Source organism: Arvicanthis niloticus, chromosome 4 (genome assembly GCF_011762505.2).
Source record: "Arvicanthis niloticus isolate mArvNil1 chromosome 4, mArvNil1.pat.X, whole genome shotgun sequence".
Lineage (NCBI taxonomy): Eukaryota > Metazoa > Chordata > Mammalia > Rodentia > Muridae > Arvicanthis > Arvicanthis niloticus.
In genome coordinates this window covers 67,181,968-67,200,128 of record NC_047661.1, presented here as the reverse complement: position 1 = coordinate 67,200,128, position 18,161 = coordinate 67,181,968, and the positions used below count along the sequence as shown (strand labels likewise).

The 18,161-nt window shown below is 42.7% G+C and overlaps 1 protein-coding gene across 10 annotated transcripts in view; it reads right to left on the bottom strand.

Annotated features, from left to right (window-relative positions):
* Window positions 1-18,161, bottom strand: part of Arhgef11 (Rho guanine nucleotide exchange factor 11) — a 123,954-nt gene that overhangs the window by 22,664 nt on the left and 83,129 nt on the right. For 7 of the 10 annotated variants that reach the window (XM_034501045.2, XM_076932633.1, XM_076932628.1 and 4 more), the window contains 10 exons: window positions 17,394-17,513; window positions 15,600-15,645; window positions 14,988-15,064; window positions 14,166-14,303; window positions 8,075-8,149; window positions 7,784-7,885; window positions 6,534-6,632; window positions 4,660-4,702; window positions 2,762-2,858; window positions 2,524-2,646 (listed from right to left, as the gene is read on the bottom strand). In XM_034501045.2, the coding sequence (XP_034356936.1) occupies window positions 2,524-2,646; window positions 2,762-2,858; window positions 4,660-4,702; window positions 6,534-6,632; window positions 7,784-7,885; window positions 8,075-8,149; window positions 14,166-14,303; window positions 14,988-15,064; window positions 15,600-15,645; window positions 17,394-17,513 (920 nt within the window). The remainder of the gene's footprint in view (window positions 1-2,523; window positions 2,647-2,761; window positions 2,859-4,659; window positions 4,703-6,533; window positions 6,633-7,783; window positions 7,886-8,074; window positions 8,150-14,165; window positions 14,304-14,987; window positions 15,065-15,599; window positions 15,646-17,393; window positions 17,514-18,161) is intronic. The other 3 variants (XM_076932631.1, XM_076932634.1, XM_076932632.1) reach the window with 1 other exon arrangement.

Below are 18,161 nucleotides of genomic sequence, written 5' to 3'. Positions count from 1 at the left end.
CCAGGCATTTTTATAAGCTGTTTACACAATAAGCCCATTTAATTTTCAAATACCTACAAGAAGGCTCCCATTTTTAAGAACAAACTATCATTACTTTAAAATAGAGACTATTGTAAGTGGGTTCACAGAATCTCTGAACAGGCTCAGTCAGGTACTGCTTCTATCCCAGAACCAGCTAATGGCACCTCACTACTGAAGGTCAGGAGGCTGAATCTGCAGAGATAATGCCTTCTGTGCAGCTTCCTTCCTGGTCCAGATGTCCTAATCTCTCCTCTTTATTACTCATTAGTACTGCGGGTTAAACCCAGGGTCTTGTACATGTTAGGCAATCACTTGTATATCATCTGCCCTTAATTTCTTTTTTTAAAATCTTGGTCCTACTGAGTTTGGTTTTGAACCCAGTAGCCCAGGGAAGTTTGACTTTTGCCTCAGGGTTTGCAGGCCTATTCCACCAGACTCAGCTATTTGTAATTTTTAGTGAGATGGAACCTAGGGCCTCCTGCTTGCTAGGCAACTGCTCCACTACTGAGCTGTAACCCAAGCTCCCCCTAACCAAGATCTGTCACCAAATGACAGATTCATACATGTAACTGTCTCTTCACATCTATAGTTTGATATCCCAGACCTCAAACTTAACATGTCCAAAAGTGTTCCCCATGTTACCAACCTCACCTAGAGTGACTAATAGTCTTTTTTAAAAAAAATTTATTTATTTTATGTATATGAGTACACTGTAGCTGTCCATAATACATACACACACATACACACACACACACACACACACACACACACACACACACACACACACACACACACACCAGAAAAGTGCATCAGATCCCATTACAGATGGTTGTGAGCCACCATGTGGTTGCTGGGAATTGAACTCATGACCTCTGCAAGAGCAGCCAGTGCTCTTAACCACTGAGCCATCTCTCCAGCCTGACTGATAGTCTTTTTTTTGTGGCTTATGTAAGGAACTCTTGGGATCTCTTCTTTGGGATCTCTTCTTTGACTTGGACACTCAAGTTTTAAGAAGTTTTCTTCATGATTCTATTGTTAACTCCACTGAGAGCTGACCTCTATTCATAACTTCCATGACTATTGCTTTACCATCATTGGTGGGGAATCCTATGGAGAAACCTTCTAAGTGAACTTCTTGGCTGTCCCATCTCTTGCAGTTCCAACAGCTCCTCACTTGCTAAATGAAGACAAAACTTTCCCTATATTGTGTGTTGTCCCTCCCATGACCAGGCTCCATTCCTTACTCTGCACTCTGCTCTCTCTGCACGGCTTCTTACTCATTACTGCTCCCTGAAGGATGAGCACACTCTACTTGGCTTCTTCTGTCTGCAGTGTTTTGCCCAGAAGTCAAGGATAATTTAGTCAATGTCTTCAACTGATTTAAGTACTACTTTTTCCAGGTAGCTCACCTGGACTAGCCTATTTAAGTCTGCAACTCACTGACTCTGTACTCCCGACTGTCTATGTCCTGTGTACTTCCTCCCACAGCTTGTTATCTTTAACATGCTACAATCTACTTAATTCCTATAGATTGCTGTCTCTTCTCATCAATTGCATAATTCCCACAAAGGATATAACCACTTGTTCACTAGATGCCTCATACAGTGAAGACAAATTTTATGTTTGACAAACTGAAAGGCTCATGTTATTGACATCACCAAGGTCACCTAGGCTAACATTTGTCATTTAGTTTGTGAGGTCCAGAGAGACAAAAGAGACTGATTAAGGTCACTACTCAGTAAGCAAAAATATTGGAAAGAAAAACTGTCTAGTCTTAGAAGTTCAGTCAACAACCCTGCCCTTGGATTCAAATCATGGACAACATATGCTTTAGAAAATGGGACTCAGGGACTGAGAAGGGAATGGGGCTAAGACCACTAGCTGTTCTTCCGAAGCACTAAAGTTTGATTCCCAGTACATACATCTGTAATTCTAGCTGTGGGGGTGGGCGTGGGGATTCCACACCCTCTTTTGGCCTTTGTGGGCACTGCATGCACATGATGCACTGACTTACAAGCAGAGAAAACACTCGTATACATAAAGTCAAAGACAAACAAACAAAAGCAAAGAAACAGAAAATGCTGGAGAAGCACAGCAAGAGCGGCTGTGCTGAAGCCCCCAGGAAGGTGCTCTAGTTTTCTGCTGTACCTGTGAAAAAATGGCTGCTTTCTTTAAGTCAGTTCTGACCATCTCCTGAAGATGCTCCACCCCCTGGCAAAGTCAGTCTCACTCTGAGTATTAGCGCCTCAGGGGCAGGGAAGGAGAAAGATCATGAAAGAGCTAGAAAGGGGAAGCAGAAAGCTCACTGTATTCTTGGACTGTCATGACTACCAGAAAGTGATCAGCACCTCTAGGCTTGAAAGTGGGGCCCTTAGCACAAGAAATGCAGCAGGATCTGGTAAAAGAGACTATGCAAGAAGTTGAAGAAGGTAGAAAACAGACCTCTAAGATCTGCTAACCTGTCTGTTAGGTTCAGAGGTAGTAGTTAAATTGAACACTCACAAGATATCTCCCAGGGCAGCCAGTTGTCTCTCAGCCATTTGGCGCTCTCGAAGAGGGTCCCCATCCAGGTCTAGTAGGTCATTTTCACCGTAGAGGCTGCCCAGCCCCAGAGTGCGCTTTGATCTACACCAGAGATACAACGGGGAAACAAGCAACATACTGAGCAGGTGTGTACCCAGAAAGAGAAAATCAGATGCAACCTCCAGAGGTGCAGAGAGAACAGAGGAGCTCTGCAAACCTATAGTCATTGATCTGTTCCTGGATCTCCAGCATGACTGCCTCCTGAGCTTCACAGAGCACACTGCGAGGGTCCTCACTGTTTCGCAGGCGTAGGTCTGTAGTGGGAGACCAGAGAGGTAGAATAAAAAGGTGTTGAGGAGGAGAAGAAGGAAGAAGAGGGGAGGGGAAGGAGGAAGAGGAAGAAGAGAAGGAGGAGGAAGGGAGGAGGAAATAATTTCTGCTAAGCACCTCAAGTGGTTTTTGCATCCTGTGATGCTTGGTAGAAAAATTGGGTTTTTGGCCCATTAGCCTGAAAGTAGGGGAGGCCTGCATTTCTTCCAGGCAATATATTTTTTCTTTAATTAAAAACATGTTTCACTTATTGTATGTGTGTGTACATGTGCCATGGTGTATGTGGAGGTCAGAGGACAACTCTGTAGAGTTGGTTCTCCTCTCCCCACCTTTATGTGGATTCCACGAATTGAACTCAGGTTGTCAGGCTTAAGGCTGAATCATTCTTCTGTTCCTATTAAAGTAAAGGATATAATTATTCTCTGGATGTCTATGTTCCATGAGAGGAAATACTGAAGCCCTTTCTCATTGGATATATGCTTAAATGTCTGTGGATGTCAACATGCAGTCTTCTTGTACACTTATTCCTTCTACCACCTTGACACCATTTCAAAGGCCTAAAACACCAGAAACCTTTCATACTCCATGGAACCAAGAGATATGCACTTCCTGTTCTGACATCTAGCAACACACAGGGTGTGCCAAGGTCTTGAAATCTTATTCATTCTCATATTCTCTGTCTCTCTGTCTCTCTCTCTGTCTCTCTGTCTCTGTCTCTGTCTCTGTCTCTGTCTCTGTCTCTCTCTCTCTCTCTCTCTCTCTCTCTCTCTCTCTCTCTCTCTCTCTCTTTCTCTCTCTCTCTTCAGACAGGGTAGTGATATGTAGCTCTGGCTGTCCCAGAACTTACTTTGTAGATTAACTCACACTCAGAGATCTGCCTGACTCTGCCTCCTGAATGCTGAGAATAAAGGCATGTGCCACCATGCAGGGTTTCTCACTGTACTTTTGAGTAGGCTGTTTTGTGTGTATATGTAATTTGTCCTCCCTGTGGTTTTGCCATTAACTGTTTCTTTCCAAATGTAGTTCTAGCTTGTAAAACACTACCTGTGCCCAGCTTCTTAAGTTTTTTGTTTTTGTTTTTTTTTTTTTTTTTTTTTTTTTTTTTTGAGACAGTCTCATATATCCTAGACTGGCTTGCTATATAGTTAAGGACAATCCTGAACTTCTGATGTGTTTCTACTTCCTGAATGCTGGGATTACAGAGGTGTGCTACTACACTTGGCTTATGGGTACTGGGATTCAAACCCAGGGCTTACTCTGGAACTAGGAGGATCAGCAACATCACCTATTCCCTGGTCCTCATTCTGACTCTTTAGCAAACAAAAACCCAAACCCCTAGAACCAATCAACTGAAAAGTCCTCTCAAGTCAAGAGTCCAGAGGTTCTGACTTGGTAGGTGGATTGGAGTAAGGTTTGGTCTCTGTAATTTTACAAGTCACCCACAGCAATCTGTCTTTGCTTAGAAATCCTTGGTTAAGTCTAATTTCCTCTTCTTCAAAGTAAGCCTATAAAGTAAGGCCCAGGGGTCCCATGGAGGGTTGGCAGAAATGGATTCAGGTTTCCTAACTGCTCCAGTATCTTTCTGTGATAGGGCAGAGTGAACTCTTAGGTTGTATCTGTTCAGACCTGTTCCTAAATGTTTTGGACTAATCACCTATGGATTCTGCCCCCTTTCCCCCCAGGACAGTTGCCCAGCATCAGGGCCTCTGACTCTGTCTCTGGTGCTTCCTGAGAGCTCAGTACAAGAGGGAACTAAAAAGGCAGCCTGACCCATGAGCAACTTACCGATCTCAGCCTGCAGCATCTCAGGGATCTTCACTCTGAGAGGCTGTAAAACACAAGGTGGGGGCAAAAGTGAGGCTGTGTGAACAGAGAGGACCGGATCTGGCCACATGTCCTGTCCAGTCTACAGCAACCTCACCTTTCCATCTCTTCTCAACTTTGGATATGAATTCTAGGTTAGGACTTTGGACATGGCACATGAGTTACAAGGCAAGTGGATACTACACCCTGAGCGTGGCCCAGCAGTTTTCTTACTCTGACGCATGGGATATAGAATGGCATGTTCTAAAACTGAACCAGTGTTAAATTAGCTGCTAGATTCTGCTTTGCAGAGTGGTTCCAAGAGGATAACCTTTGTTATTGGATGGATTGCTGCTCCTCCCTTTGCTACCGTGGAAACTGGGTATATATCACCAGTCCTGCATGATACTCTGGCACGTGTCCTTAAATCTGTTGCCATGTGGCTAGATGTTGGTATGGTTTTACAAATGATGACAGAGAGTATGTGGCAGCTCTAATCTCCTTACTCAAGACCCATTGAAGGCAGTAAATGCAAAACATTGAGAAAACCAATTTTCCTCAACTTCATTAGCCTTAGTAGTTGACTGTGAGAAGAATAAAATTATTTGGAATTAGCTTAGTTGATGAGATTATAAAGTCATGATAAGGAATGTCATCTGCAGGCACATGCTCTGGCCAGCAGGATCCTGACACATCCCTGAGAACCCAGTTCAGATGCAGAGAGGTGCATTCCTCCTAGACACTATGGGCTTCCCTTCTAATTCCTTCTTTAGAGAAGGACAGCAAGTCTGCCTAAGTCTTGGAAACTCATACTCTCCTTACCTCACTAATCCAGAGTATCTGATATTCTTGGGTCTGTCTCTTCAGGTAAGGAAAAGCAGACAAGGTTTGGGGAGTAATTAGAACATCTATCTCAGTGGCTCTCAGCCTTCCTAATGCTGTGATCCTTTAATTCAGTTCCTCATGTTGTGGTGACCCCAACCATAAAATTATTTTGTAGTTACCTCATAACTGTAATTTCACTATTGTTACAAATCATAATGCAAATATCTGTGTTTTCTGATGGTCTTAAGCAACCCCTATAAAAGGGTCATTAGACCCCCAAAGAGGTCTCGATTTACAGGTTGAGAACTGATACTCTATTTCTAAATATTCTGAAGAAAGGTAGTGTGTATTTTATATGTGGAACTAAAGTGACACAGAGGACATAAAACCTTTAAATTAGAAAAAAAATATCTTACTTTATCTGTTTTGTTTTTTTGCCTATGTAAATATCTGTGCAACATGTGAGTGCCTGCCATATCCCCTGGAACTAGAATTACAGATGGCTGTGAGCTACCATGTGGGTGCTGGAAATCAAACCTGGGTCCTCTGGAAGAACAACACATGCTCTTAGCTACCAACTCATCTCTATAGCTCTAGAGGAGATAAATCTTTGAAAGGCAGGAACAGAATCCAGGAATCCTAAAAACTTGTCCGTAGCTTTCTGGTGTTGACAACCTACTTACGAGAATATGCCTCTCACAAAGGATCTCTCCCATCCCTCTCCAGAAGGAGAAACACAAGCAGCAGCACCTGGTGCAGAGCACTGATTCCTACTTTATAGGTATAAATGTCCATGATGCTGGCTGCTCCAGTATCCTGTCATCCATAGAAGGAAAAGCAAAGCTGACAGGAGTAACCTCCTCCAGGAGGAAGCAGCACTAAATTCAAGATGAGTGGCAACCATCCTAGTGAACACATTTTTGAAATATTAAAAAAAAAAACTGTCTCTATTTAGCTTTAATGTTTTGTTCGGTTGTCCTCTGCTCGTGGTTCAGACTATGGAATTGTAATCTAACTCATGATGGTCTTACCGCATTTTTCTCTAGGAAAATATTCCAGATGTCTCTGCCCAAACTTCGGGAATCTTTGGGATTTGTCTGCTGATAAACTTCTGAACACAAATAAAAAAGCTACGACGACAGAGAAACTGGGTTAGAGTAGTGGATCTGCCTTCACCAGAAATAACTTCACCATGGGGGACATTGGGTAATGTTTAAAGACATTCTGACTTGTTACATTTACTGGGTAGTGGTTCCTACTGCCATCTAGGGGTAGAGTCCAGTAAGTGGGTACATATCTCCAAATTAAAACAATCTCCCACAGCAAAGAATTCTCCCTCTGAAATGCCAACAATATGGAGGCTGAAAACCACAAACAACCTCAGTCCCTCCCATGAGCACATTTCAGGTTGGCTATTCTTCATCTACTGTCTCCTTCCACACTCAACATTTCTTGGTGCTTCTTCACATGTTTATGTACTGTTTCTGAAGAGCTGTTATTTTGCTTCTCTTGGTGATGTGTGACTTTTCAGGAATGCTTCTGAGATATCAGGATTTGGGGCTAAACAAACAGGTATTCAATGAGTTCCCTTTGAGCAAATCAATGTTCGTTCTGGCCTCTAATTGTGATATTCCCAGAAAGAAAAAAACAGCAACTCATTCCTTGGGCTTACTCAGAAAAACACAATTTTGACCCTTGTCTCCCATCATCCCGTTTCTATGACACTTGGAGGAATGAGAGGGCGTGTAAAGGTGGTAGCTTTGTGCATCACCTTGGGGCACCATGGACTTTATCCATCTTCTCCTGTCTATTTTTTTTTTTTTTTTTTTGACAGGGTCTCATTGTGTAGCCCTGAACTCAAGAGACCATCTGCCTTTGCTTCCAGAAGCTGGTATTCCTTCATGTATCACCTCAGAGGAAGATTCTTTAGTGCTTTGCCCTACCAAAAGTTTTTATAGCAACACTGTAAATCTGCAAGGGTGATTCTGGGAATATCACAATTAGAGGCCAGGACAAACATTGACTTGTTCAATTTGTATCTGCTTTCATTTAAAAACTCTGAAGACTTCCTTAACCAATGGAGAAGGACAGTTTTCCTGGCCTAGATCTTCTTGCTGTCCCTTAGGCTACAAGTATGGCTCTGTTCTGTCTCTGACCTTGAGATGCCCGACTTTGCCTATGGATCTGACATTAAAAGATACATAGAAAGATCAGACATAATGATCAGAGATTCTCTGTTGAGTACAAACAGGGCTCAAGCAGACTGACACTTCTGACTTACCAGGGGGCCGGGGTCTGCCTGGGAGAAGATGTAACGCAGAAAAACTACCAAGTAAGCTGGATGTGACTTCAGTTTTTCAAGATCTTGGAAGATGATGTCACTCTGGAAGGCAGAAAACTGAGAATGACCACGAGGCACAGAGACAGGAGACAGCAAGTCCCTGCTCCATTAGCTGAGCCTCCTTCCCCATAGGGCCCTTCATAGCTGGTGCCAATCAAACTGCTTCCAGTCAAGGGCAGTGTGGGTAAAGCAAGGGAGGAAAATTAAAGGAATAAACCAGAAAACTGTTACCTCATTGTTGAAATAACCTGGGTCATAATCTTCCTCTGGGCCAATAATCAGAGGCTTTGGGCTTTGATCTATACCCTGAAGGAAAGAGTTGAAATATGGAGATGAGAGATTATAGAAGACGCAGATTCAACTTCCTCCATGATATCTGTTTAGCAGTTTAACTTTAAAAAGGCCACTTGTGTCTTGCTAGCACCCCAAGGTTCAGAACAGATATAGTGATTTCCACTCACAGAAAGCCAATTGCTTCTGGGTAGGACCCAGAAGACACAGAGCAGTCTGGTCACATGACACAGGAAGATGGGAAATTGGAAAATTGTTCTCTTTCTGTTTGCAAAAGATGAGGAGTGAGTGTCCTTTAACAAAGTAAAAGCTAACAGCACTTAATGGACTAGTGGGTTGGAGACTTGTGTTTTCCTAAACAGACCAAATCACCACTCCCTAAACAACCACACAACTACCACAGTGCTGCTGAGTAGTGTGAACAGCAAGTGTATGAACGAGTAACTGTTAGAGGGACCAGAGCAGCAGATCTGCCTCTCCTTCAATGCAACGGGATGGGGCTGATCTTCACCCACATGCATTGTTTTCCTTGTCTGCTTAACAATCTATGGTAGACCCCCATTCCCTGTTAGAACCCAGACTCCCTACCCCTGGCTTTTATGTTTCTTTTCTCTTTCCATGGATTTTTAATAAAATATTAATCCTAACATACCAGTAATGACTTTCCAGGAGGCTTCACACTACATGAACTTTTCAAATGCTTTATAGGTCAGATTCTTCTAAAGAATCAAAAAAGCTTTTGATTTTGTCTTTTCCCAAGATAGTCTCACTATGAAGCCCTGGCTGTTCTGGAACCCACTATGTAGACCAGGCTGGCCTCAAACTCACAAGATCCACCTGCCTCTGCCTCCCAAATGCTGAGATTATCAAAGACTTTCCAGTGACCACATTCCCCCATTTTTAGTGACTCTCTAAACCAGCTTTGCTTCTAGAAGCACCTACTTTACTTATGCCCTTCCTCAACAGGCACATCCTAAGGGTGCCTCTTATCTAATGTTTTTCAGGACAGTTACTCACCTCTGACCCCAGGATGACTGAGAGACCCTCAAAGTATCAAAGAGAGTGAAAAAAGGAGGCCCTGAGCTGCTCACACATTCAAAGCCACAGTTAGGCTGGCAAGCTGTGTCTATGCTTCTCTGATACACCTCAAGGCCCTCCACTCTTGCATCAGCTGGTCTTTGAAGCCCATGCTATCTAGATCCCCTAGAATCTCTGGCAAAAGCACTAAAAAGACTAGATTTTAGCTTGTCTGGGGAAAAAGTTTTAGAAATAAGCTTATTTTTAAAATGTTTTTGTATAGGTATATATTGGATGCTGAGCATACTCTCCATACTTTCTCCCTTTCTAGTGCTTTATCCTCCCACTGGTCCCCTCTGTCTCTGGGGACAGTCATTTCATGCACACAATACATGATTTTACATATCTACAGAAAGCAAGAAATAGCAAATGAGCAAAACATGCTATTTGTCTCTCTGAAATTGGCTTTATTCTTATGATTAGCTCTAGTTGCATCCATTTTTATGCAAATGACACGAGTTGGTTCTTTATTACGGTTAAAACAAATTTCCATTGTGTATACACACTACATATTCTTTATCCTCTGTTGCTGAATACCAAGACTGGTTCCATGACTCAGTTACTGTGATTGTGCTGCTATAAACATGGATGTGCACATGTCTGTGATCCTGACCTGGAGCTCTTTGGCTAAATATCCAGGAGTGGAATAGATGGTCATTGCTGTACAGGAATTTTCTCTAAATAAACATTCTATGCTACTTGAAGCTCCTTATGACTCAAGAAGTAAACAACTCAAAAGCTTCAGGAAATCCCTGAGACTGGATGCACTAATATAAAAGCAGTAAGGACTTCTGAGAAATACCCTCAGACCAACTGAGCTACCTAGAAGAGACTCTCTCCAACCTGTCAAGTTGACAGCTGACTAAGTTCCACAGTGAATTCTAGATTTCCAGCTGTCATGACCTTTGACCCATGCTAGGGTTGGCTTTTGGTGATGCCTCTTGTTGAATATTTCTGCTCCTGTAATCAACTTCTACCCATATTCCTGTAAGTAACTCCAATAAAAACTCAAGTACACCAAGTTGGACTTTGGTGGTATCATCATCAGGTCTTTATCTGGGGTAAGTAGATTGTTTGTTCAGGTTGCCCCGAAATAGTGTTGCACAATAGTCATATGAAAGGCCTATTTTTAGTTTTTGAGAAATCTTCATGTTGATTTTAATAGTGGTTAGGAGTAGTTTATATACTACCAGAAATATATAAGGATTTTCTTTAATCTATATCCTCACCAGCTTTTTAAATGCACTTTCTTAATGACTGCCATTCTAAATAGGATAAGATGGGTCTCAGTACAGTACATTTCTCTCATGGCTAGTGAAGTTAAGTATCTTTTCATGTTTATTGATCACTGTATTCCATATTTTGAGATCTGTTTCTTCACTTCATTAGCCCATTTACTGACTGGGTTTTGGTTTCTTACTTTTGTTTGTTTGTTTGTTTTGGAGACAGGGTTTCTTTACATTGTTCTGGCAGACCTGGAACTAACTATGTAGACTAGGCTGGGCTCAACAACTCTACCTGCCACTGCCTCCCAAGTGCTGGGATTAAAGGCATGCTCCACCATGCCTGGCTTCTTTCTTTCTTCTTTTTTTTTTTTTTTTTTTTTTTTTTTTTTTTGGTTTTTTGAGACAGGGTTTCTCTGTGTAGCCCTGGCTGTCCTGGAACTCACTCTGTAGACCAGGCTGGCCTCGAACTCAGAAATCCGCCTGCCTCTGCCTCCCAAGTGCTGGGATTAAAGGCGTGCGCCACCACTGCCCGACCCATGCCTGGCTTCTAATATAAAATTTCTTTTCTGAAAAAAAAAAATCAATTAAATGCTATTAGATTCTAATTCATTACAATAAACACTGCTCCCGACCTGTGCTACTGCTATCATGGTTTACCAAAGGCTCACAGTTTGACAAGAACACCTCTGAACTTCCTTACACCAATGTTTTCCAGTGTGAGGACTTTCTTTTTTTTTTCTTTTTTTCTTTTTTTTTGAGACAGGTCTCACTATGTAGATCAGGCTGGCCTTGAACTCATGGTGCTCCACCTGCTCCACCTGGCTTACCGTGAGAAATTTACCACTGGTGGAAGTCATCACCAGTGAAGTCACCAGATGACTTCAGGAGAGATATTGGTGAGGTTGGAGTCATTTTATGGGGTGCTGAGACATGACATTAAATAGTAATGAGTCAAATTGTCAGAGTTAATTTCAGTTCCCATTTAATCCTTTGATTAATCAAATAAAGTTTCAGTCTGCTCTTGGTCTACGCTTATAAAGTCTTACCATTACAAAAGGAGATTCCATCTTAGACTTAATTACAAGCAAAAGAATATAGCTAGGCTGAAAATATGATAATATATAACATTTGCTCATAGATAATAAATTTAAATAGATATTTTATGTTTTTATTAATTTTTTTTAGACTTTATTTATTTTTACTTTATGTGTATGGGTCTTTTGCCTGCATCTATGTCTATGTCCTACATGTATGCAGTGCTTGTGGTGCCAGAAGAGGGTGATGGATTCTCTGGAACTAGAGTTACAGATGGTTGTTGTCCTGGCTAGTTTTTATGTCAACTTTATACACGCTAGAGTCATTTGAAAGGAGGGAATCTCAATTGAGGAAAAAAAATGCCCCCATAAGATCCAGTTGTAGGGCATTTTCTTAATTAGTGATTGATGAGAGAGAGCCAACCCACTGAGGGAAGTGTAATCTCTAGGCTGATGGCACTGGTTCTATAAGAAAGCAAGCCAGTAACCAGGACTTTCCCATGGCCTTTGCATCGGCTCCTGCCTTCAGGTCCCTGCCCTGCTTGAGTCCTGTCCTGACTTCCTTTGATGATGAACTGTGATATGGCAGTATAAGCCAAACAAACCCTTTTCTTTCCAGGTTGTTTTTTGTCATGGTGTTTCATCACAACAATAGAAACCCTAACTAAGACAATTGTAAGCTGTCATGTAGATGTTGGGAACCCAACTTGGGTCTTCTGGAAGAACAGTGGATGGGGTCAGTCTTGTGAGCTGTGTATTCAGAAGCTAAGTTCTGTGCTCCTATACAGAGTATAACCTGAACTTGGATATTACCCTATGTACTGCAAAGAATGCTCCCCATTAATCCTGGATTGGTCAATAAATGTCTGATGCTTATGAATGGCCAGAAAGGAAAGGAAGGTGGGACTGAGAATTGAGTGAGGGGTCTCCAGAGAGATCAGAAGGGGAAAGAGAGAGAGGCCAGTGGGAGGAGGAGGTCACCATTAAACGGATGGACCATCAGAGAAGTGGACAGGCTGATGGAGCACAAGCAGCCCAAGAGACACCAGATTGGCAAATGACTGGCATTCGTGTGGTCGCAACAGGATGGAAGGATTAGAATAGCTTAAAACCTGCCCAGCATAGTGCCTACAGCTCATTAATAAAGTGTAATGTTTTGTGTTGTTGAAAATTTTGGGGCAAGAAGTGGGGTACAAACCTCATGTAGATATTAAGGAGTAAAAGAGGGCATAATAACGCCCCACAAAAATAATTAATTTAATAAACAGCCAGAGCTTTTGACTGCTAAACCATCTTTCCAGCTCTGAATTTTTATAGTACATGATACATTCACATAGTTTGGAATTGAAATGATATAAAAGGGTAAATCGATTTAAAGTTTCTCAATTTCTGTTCTGAGACTCTTTGGAAGTGATAACCATTCGCTTCTCATGAACTCATGCAGAGACAGCTCATGCAGGAGGCATCCTAGAAACATAAGTGGCAGCTTTCTCTCTCCATTGTTCTGTGTCTTTCTGGATAAGGCTTTACAAAATCATTTCTAGACACGTATGCTGCCTCACTTACACTTATCTTACATTCATGGTATGTGATACTGGTTTAAATTTGCAGCAGTGACAAATATCTTTTAAAATGAATTTGAGTTTAAGAAAGTAAGCTTAGCCAGGCTTGGTAGAACATGCCTTTAATTCCAGGCCCTCAGAGGCAAAGCCAGACAAATCTCTCTGTGTTTTAAGTTCAGCCCGGTTTACAGAGTCAGTTCCAGACCAGCCAGGCTACACAGTAAGACAATGTTTCAAACAAATGAAAGACAGAGACAGAGACAGAGACAGAGACAGAGACAGAGACAGAGACAGAGACAGAGAGAGAGAGAGAGAGAGAGAGAGAGAGAGAGAGAGGGATGGAGGTGGGGGAAGGGGGAGAAAAGAAAGAAAGAAAAAAGCAAGCTAGCTAGCTTGAAGAAAATACTAAATAACACTATGAAACGAAAATGCGGATTTGGAAAAACATCAGTGTAGTGGTAAAATTTATAGAGCCGTGTAGTAGTGAGCAGTGTCTTGTTAGCCTCCATCTGCACTACTCCAGGCAAGCCCATCCACAGCCCGGGTTCTCTGCAGAAGTTTGTCTTGAGCCCAAATCTGTCTTCCTGAAATCTTCCCTGGACCTAGTTCTACCTCTGAGAGTGGGGGCTTTTTGTCACATTTTGTACTTTATGGGCAGTACCAAAGAACCTGAGGTAGCCGAACAAGAAAAGATCCTAAGCATGCTGAACTTCTGTTTGTTTTCTGTATTAGGATTCTAGAATAAGGCTTATTGTTTATTTAATACACAACATGGTATTTTTGTATAGTTACATCATTGTATCTTGCCCTCAGTTTTGACTGAAGCCAAGTTTTGCTGAGGGAAGATAAGTGTTCTGAATATCCAGACACTGAAAGCTCACCAGCTTTTCCTTAACCTGTGTGATCTGTGAGAGACACTGACTGACTCTTCACACAGAAGCGGACTCCTTACCTCTTTACTCTGTGCTCGGTCTTCTGTATTTGTTCTCTAGGTGACCATATCAAACTGTGTTGTCAGAGCAGGGTTAGTCTGATTATTCACGATTACATACTGGTGATAACCCTGGCCTGAATCCTAGCTGTGAAAGGAGAAAGTCAGACCAGGAGTGTATGTGTGAGGGACGTCTCTTACCTGGTGGTTGAGTGGGTGCACCGCTGCATCGGAGCCCTGCCGTCTGTGGTGCTGGGCCACCCTGGCCAGGATTACAGGGGAGGTTTGAGGGCTGTCTAGTCCAGGATCTGACAACACTGAGTTCCGATTCATCAATGACTACAGGAAGAAAATTCTGTGAGAAGGAACCTCCCGCATCCAGACAACTCTCTGGGGTCAGCTTGCTTTATGAGGACAACCATGCTGACACCACACCCTTGATTATATATTTTCCCACGTAACCTAACAGCTCTCTGAGGGAACATCATCTCTCAACCTCCTTTTCACACAAAGAACCAGGCCTCAGAAAGGTCATGAGACTTACTGACAGTCCAAGAGTTTGCAGTATATATTCAATCCAGAGTCTCAGTCACAGTTCACGTACTTCATTGCCAAGTGCATCACCTCTTATGTATGCCAACCAGAGGTTATGGAGGCCTATATTACATTCCACCATTTTCTTCCTCCTCACATATCTGTCCTTTTATAGATACCAATTATCTTGTCACCAATAGCCAGGAACAGTCAGAAAAGGACTTGGTGGGGTTTACTAACACTGCCCACCTTTTCACTTCACACTTTACCCAACAGAGCTGATCAATTGTGATAAAATACAATTTGGCATGAGGATATATGCCAAAGCTGCCCAGATCAGAGCACAGTGACTAAGTCCCTAGTGCTAGAATTGTGGAGGAGGTGCCCAGACGATGGGCCAGTGAGCAGCAGCGCTGCCCAGTGCCCAGGGGTGGGACACCAGTGGGTGCATAGTTGTAATTAGTTGTAATTGTGCCTGCTGGCGCTCACCTCACTGATGGAGGGAAAGCGTTCTGTCCCAGAGTCCAAGCCACTGTCGGCCTCCTGGGAGTCCACAGAGAGGCGGCCTGAGAAGAAACCAGGTTAGACAGTTTTAGAAAAGATCTCAGGTCCTGAGGAACAGACTTTCTTGTGGGCACTAGGTAGGGAGGGAAAGCTGCCATCTTTCCTTCTTTTGCCAGCTATCCTTTAACTCTTTCATACCAAGACTCCCCATTTTCTTCTGACACACTGGTCTTTTACTCTCCCAATATCCAGCTTTTGCCTACTTCTGCAACTGAGCACAGAACATGCCACCACCTAAAATAAGGCTGTGTAATGCCCTTAAAGCTACTCTTACTCTTTAGTTTATTCCTGACTCTCATCTAGTCACCACCCCTTTTCGCAAGAGTTTGTCGAACTCTTAAGTGCCACATGCTGTCAACAAGCTGCTGTCTAGACTTGTAATCTCAGTAGCTCCTGTTTCTTACTTAACTTCTGACTTTTACACACCCAACTGCCCTGTGGACTGGTATGTTTTCTCCTTGTTATTCTAGAATCTGCCTCATTGGGAGAGACGACCATAAAGTAGCCTCATATATACCAGGGGATGACAGGATTTACCTTCACATGTTCTCTGGCTAGTCTCACCACAGAGTGGAAGTATGTCCTAAAAGAGAAAAGACCAAAGGGTGAGAACTGTTTTAGAGCCTCTCCCACTCCTGTTCCTTTTCCCAATCAGAGCCATGTTTGCTTTTATAGCAAGTGGCCACCTCTGCTTTATTGCCTGGGAAATGCCTGGCTTAAAAGAGATGCTCGCTGAGAGTGTGCAGCCTGAGGTTTCCCAACTTCTCACAATGGGAAAGGAGTTTGAACACTATTGTAAAACTTAACAAAAATCTCCCTTCACTTGCCACCCTGGACTTTAACACATTTATTGTTTGATTTTGGTTAGATACAAGAAAGGTATTCTAACCATCAAGAAATAAAACAGTCCTAAGGCTGCACTGAGGACAGATGTTAAGCAGCTGTGTGTGGAGCACTGTTATTGGCATGGAGCTGTGTCCCAGCCCTTGCAGAAGTAACACTGGCAGCGTTTTACTGTGCACAAAGCATTTTCTTAACTGCATTCAATCTTTCAGCAACTCCAGTAAAAGAGGCTATTCCCATGTTACAAATGAGAAGATAGAAAGCTCCTTAGGTGTTCAGTAACTGTTCTAAGCCACAATCTAAGTGAAAAACAAAAACAAACAACAAAAAACCCAAAAGCAGGGCTAGAGTACAAATGTCCTGTTCTCAGCTCAGTTTCAGAATTTATGTCATACAGACACCAACAGCACCAGCAGCCACACACACATGCACAAAGCATGGTGCCAGGGACATGCTTCAGTTCTGGCAACACCCTACGAGGCAGACTCTGTTGTGTCCTTCCTCTATAAGTGAGAAAACAGAGGGCTCTTAGTGGTTAGGTTACTTAGCTATGAGTCTGAAAGATCAGGGGAACTAGAGCTAGAAATCAAAACTAGATAGTTTATGTCCATAAATCTAAGCCACCCACTGTATATGAAAGTTCCTTCAGAAGGTAAATTTGTAAAGTTTATTTGCCTATGTTTTTACCAACTTCTGAACAGGACATTTTAAAAAGAACGTAAACTGTCTTAAATTTTTAAAAAGCTTTTTTGTTTTTATTTTGTGTGTACTGGTGTTTTTGCATGCATACATACATGTATGTGTAAATGTATGTGCAGCGCCCATGGAAGCCAGAGAAGGGATCGTATCCCCTGGAACTGGAGTTATAGATGGTTGTGGGTGCTGGGAAATGAACATGTGTCCTCTGGAAGAGCAGTCAGTGCTCTCATCTGCTGACCCATCTCTTCAGCTCTACTTCAAACAATTTCTATGGGTTTGGAGAAATTCTCTTCTTATTAACTACAATTTCCTAAGGTTAGTTCTTACTTACCCAAAGAACTGAGGCTTGTGGGTTATAACAAGACACTCATAGTAAAGTCCCTGATGAGGAGAATAAACAACCTCCTCCTGTGTGGCATTTTCTACAAAGTGCATTTAGATCCTTCTCTATTGACTGAAATCTTTTCCTGAGGCTGAGGAAGGCACTTATGTTCCTTTGGAAAAGCTACCAGATGAATGGTGAGTGATCCCTGAGTAGGAATACACACCTTGAGGAAACTATTCAGAAGGGAAGAGTAATTAGCAGATTAAAGCAGACATCTAATTTATTGCATTTGCGTTTTCACAAGGAGGGCATGAAACAGGTTTTGGTATCCTGTGGTATCTCTATGGTATCCCAGCAGGTGTTGCAATAGTGCTCAGCCTCTGCGGTGCTAGTCCTGCTCTCCTCCTCCTACACTAGTCTGTCTGCATGGAGCTGTTCCTGAAGCAATGCCTACTACCACTCACCACTAAGCCACCAGTCTCCTGCTGGATCTTCAGCTGTAACTGAGTGACTCGCCGCCGGGCACCTTCGATTTGCTCTTCTAGCAGGCTGGCGGGGTTCCGACTATACACCTCATAGATACGCTAGGGAGGGGTAAGGAGGAGGAGAAGGAGGAGGAAGAAGAGGAAGAAAAAGAAGAAGAGGAGGAGGAAGGAGAGGAGGAGGAGGAGGGGAAAAGGTAGAGGGGTGGTTAGTAGAGGATAGCTGATTTACCAGCAGTAAGAACAGTAGTTATCACAAAATAAGAAGAGAGAAGAGGTTTCTGTCTGTTATAGATGCCTGCATTTCACCATCATTTAGGATCAGAAAAAAAGGTGACTAATGAGAGACAGAATGTATGAAGCAGCTGAGAAAGGAAACAAACCAACAAAGCAAAACCAGAGGCCTGCCCTACACTCACCTACATTTAAGGACTAGCTGAGGTTGCACACCTGACACAAGAACTCACAGTCAAGTGTAAAATACTGAAGTGACTACACAGTAGTGAAGTCACTACACAGATAATGTTAGGGCAAATGTAACATAATGGAAATCTCAAATAAGGAGAGGAAAAGCTTAGAGAGACCTTGCTCATCATCAGACACTCCTCAAGAGCAGGCACCATCTACTTCTCCTAGCATATCTGCAGCATGCAGCAGAGGACGAGCACATGGCTGAGAAGATTGTCACTAGACCCTGGCCCCTCGATTTACTACCTGGGTAGGCTTGGGTAAGCCTGAATACAGCTGTCA